The sequence below is a fragment of the Helianthus annuus genome, chromosome 14 (assembly GCF_002127325.2).
Source record: "Helianthus annuus cultivar XRQ/B chromosome 14, HanXRQr2.0-SUNRISE, whole genome shotgun sequence".
In the NCBI taxonomy this organism is placed as follows: Eukaryota; Viridiplantae; Streptophyta; class Magnoliopsida; order Asterales; family Asteraceae; genus Helianthus; species Helianthus annuus.
Window position 1 is genome coordinate 16,373,448 of NC_035446.2, and position 3,988 is coordinate 16,377,435.

At 38.0% G+C, this 3,988-nt stretch overlaps 1 protein-coding gene across 1 annotated transcript; it reads right to left on the reverse strand.

Moving 5' to 3' along the window:
• Nucleotides 1-234: 234 nt before the first annotated feature.
• On the reverse strand, nt 235-3,086 carry LOC110906459. The gene is made up of 4 exons (XM_022151590.1): nt 2,903-3,086; nt 2,100-2,813; nt 1,500-1,660; nt 235-717 (listed from the first exon to the last, which is right to left on the reverse strand). The coding sequence occupies exons 1-4, from the start codon at nt 3,084-3,086 to the stop codon at nt 235-237; spliced, it is 1,542 nt and encodes a 513-aa protein (XP_022007282.1).
• Nucleotides 3,087-3,988: the final 902 nt, after the last annotated feature.

Genomic DNA, 3,988 nt, shown 5'->3' on the forward strand with positions numbered 1-3,988 from the left:
CTTCGCTTTGCCCAGATGATATTTGATCTCACAATCATAGTCATTCAACAATTCGACCCATCGTTCTTGGCGCATATTTAACTCTTTCTGGTTAAATATATGTTGAACACTCTTGTGATCCGTGAATATCATGCGTTTGGTACCATAAAGGTAATGACACCAAATTTTTAGTGCAAACAGCACTGCACCTAACTCTAGGTCATGCGTGATATAATTCCTTTCATGAACTTTTAATTAGCGTGATGCGTATGCAATAACTTTCTCTCTTTGCATTAACACGCATCCTAATCCTTGTCGTGAGGCATCACAATAGACTACGAAATCATCCGTACCAACTGGGAGTGATAGAATTGGTGCATTACAGAGTTTATCTTTAAGTAGTTGGAAAGCGGCTTCTTGTTTTTCTCGCCAATCAAATTTCTCATCTTTTTGAGTGAGAGAAGTGAGTGATTGAGCAATCTTCGAATAATTCTCAATGAATCTTCGATAATTACCAGCCAATCCTAAAAATTCGAGTACTTCGGTCGGTGTCTTTGGTGCACTCCAATTCTTTATGGCCTCGATTTTGGATGGATCAACGTGTATGCATTTCTCGTTGACTACGTGTCCGAGAAATTGAACTTTGCGAAGCCAAAATTCGCATTTGGATAATTTCGCATACAGTTTCTGCTTTTTCAACAACTCAAGAATAGTTCTAAGATGGTGCTCGTGTTCACTCTTGTTTCGTGAATATATCAATATATCATCGATAAATACTATCACGAACTTGTCAAGGTAAGGCTTGCACACGCAGTTCATTAAGTCCATGAACCCTACTGGTGCATTGGTTAAACCAAAAGGCATAAAAAGGAACTCGTAATGACCGTAGCGAGTTCGGAATGTCACTTTCGGAACACTTTCTTCTTGAACTTTGAGTTGATGGTATCCTTATCTCAAATCAATCTTCGAATAATAGCTCGATCCTTGAAGTTGATCGAATAAGTCGTCAATCCTCGGTAATGGATACCGATTCTTGATTATGAGTTTATTCAACTCCCGATAGTGTATGCACATCCTAAAACTTCCATCCTTCTTCTTCACGAATAACACTGGAGCTCCCCAGGGTGAGTAGCTTGGTCTGATGAAACCCTTGTCCAACAACTCTTGAAGTTGTGTGGATAATTCTTGCATTTTCGAAGGGCCTAATCGGTATGGTTCCTTTACCACAGGTGCGGCACCTGGAAGTCTATTCGGAATTTGACTTGTCCTTGCGGTGGTATTCCCGGCAAGTCTTCAGGAAAGACTTCAGGGAATTCCTTCACAACCGGGATTTCCTCAAGTTTTAGCTCCTTGGCCTTTTTGTCAACAATGTGCGCTAAGAATGCTATACATCCTTTTCGTAGGCACTTTCGGGCTTTCATACAGGAAATAATTTGTAAAGGCATTTTATTTTTCTCACCGTGAACAAGAAGTGTTTCGTTATTAGGAAGGGGAATTCGAATGATATTGTCGTAACATACGACTTCGGCTTGATTGATGGATAGCCAATCCGTTCCAATTACAATATCAAAACTACCCAGTTGAACGGGTATTAGGTCAATTTTGAATTTTCGTCCTCCTAGTTCTAAAGAATACCCTTTAATAATTTTATCGGATTCAATCACCTTTCCATTTGCTAATTCTATAGTGAATGTAATATCTAGTTTAGTTTACTTTAGTCCAAGTATATCATTAAATTCTAAAGATATAAAACTAAAATATGCACCGATATCAAACAAAAAAGAAGCGAAATGATCGTTGACAGGGAACGTACCGATGATTACGTTGGGATCCTGTCGCGCCTCTTTAGCTCCAACCACAAAGGCTCGTCCGCGGCCTTTGTTTTCTTTGGGACAGTCCTTCCTGAAGTGTCCCATATCTCCACAATAAAAACAGCCTTGGTTTTTCCCTCGTTCGTTATCGTTGCCGCTGCCTCCTTCCTTCTTAACCACCTTGTTGTTACCCCAACATTTTTCTGTTCGGTGAACCATCCCTCCCGCACTTGTCACACTTGAGAGTTTGGCAACTACTAGTGTAATGATAACCGCATCGGTTGCACTTAGATGCATTCCCCACATAACCTTTCGGTTCCGTCTCTGCTGCTGCCACAAATGCTTTACCAGTTCTCTTTGGGGGGTTCTCCTTTTTATTATTGCTTGATTGGGATCCTTTCTTGAATTGATAGATTTTTCGTTTATCATCATGTGACGCGGATTCCACTTGTTTATCCTTTGTTTTCTTGGTACCTTTCTTATCAAATTTGTTCATTCTCTTTGCTTCCTCGGTTAGGCTAACGGAGATTGTGATGGCCTCGATGACTGTCGTAGGATGTGAAGACGTGATCATACATCGGATCTGAGGTGTTAATCCCCAAATATACCGTTCAACTCGTTTAAACTCAGGAGTTACCATATAAGGAACTACTCGTGAAAGATCATGGAATCGTTGGGTGTACCCATAGATATCTGGTCCATCCATTGTTAAATTCGAAAACTCTGTTTCTAACATTTGCAACTCCACTCTCGAACAGTATTTCTCTCTCATCATCTCCTTTAGTTTATCCCACGTGATGGCATAAGCTGCTGCGTCTCCTAAAATTTGTACTTGTAGGTTCCACCATGACAAAGCTTCAGACATGAACATTCCCGATACATATAACACAGTTTGATTAGGGGTACAGTTGCTCATATGAATCATAGAATCCATGTTCTCAGTCCAACGAACGAATGATACGGCACCACCCGTGCCATCAAGATTCAATGGTTTGCAATCTAGAAATTGTTTATACGTGCATCCTGAAATGTTGGTTCTCAAATTGTCATAAATATATATTTTGCAAATAAATATTAATGAGAATTCCTTTGCAAGGTTATGAGTAACCAACCGTTAGCAGAATTTTGGGCTACTGGTGGGGATTGAACTCTTGGCCCATCATTTTGGTGAGCACGTGTTGCCTCGTGTTGTGCAATTGCATCAGCAATGCGTTGGTTTAATAAGGCATCAAGCTCGGCTTGGGTTGTGGGTAGAGGATTTTGAAGGTTACGTATGTTCCTCCTTCTTGGTGCCATGATCTTCATATGAAAAATCATATAGAAGAAATTAGACGAATATTTAAAATAAATATTGTCGTTCATGGGCTCAAATCGAATGAAATACATCATCACAATACCTACATATATAAAATAGGATTAAATCGATCACATCTCGCGCAAAATATCCATACTGAAATCGTCACAAAATAAACAAATCTAACAATAACAAAGCATAAAAAGAAGAGATGCCACATCCGTATATATATACTTGTCAACTTGATACAAAATATTTGTGAAGAAACAAAAATAGTTAGGAGTTACATTACTCCAAAATCCCAGTCATAGACAATACAAAAACAAAATAGATTCTTTCTACACATAGTTCATCATAGTCTTCAAGTTGATTTATATATATATATATATATATATATATATATATATATATATATACACATACTAGGTTTTTACCCGGGATTGCTTCCCGGGCTCGGGAAAGTTATTTAGATTAATTAATTACTATTTGTTTGTAATACGACCACATTACATCAACCATCTAATTCGATTAAACAACAATGTCTTCAAATCACCGGATTAGATCATGAACTCATATTATAGGACAAACAAAAGCACAACAGGACCATATGAATAATATCATTTCCACTTTTACTTCAATGCACTTACATGATAGGGTGATTTGGGATTTTGAAAAAATCTTTATTTTTTTACGTCTTTTACAAAATAAGATGTTGACCAAATTTGAAACAGATGTTGACCAAAAGTCAATAAGATATTCACAAATAGTCAAACAAATGTTGAGCTTAAACAGATGTTTGGTTTAAGGCCAAACATCTGTTTATGGCCAAACTGTGACAACCCGAACTCTCAAGGTTAGTGTTGTCTAGCTCAGTGACCATTGATTCAGTATTATTTTATACGTC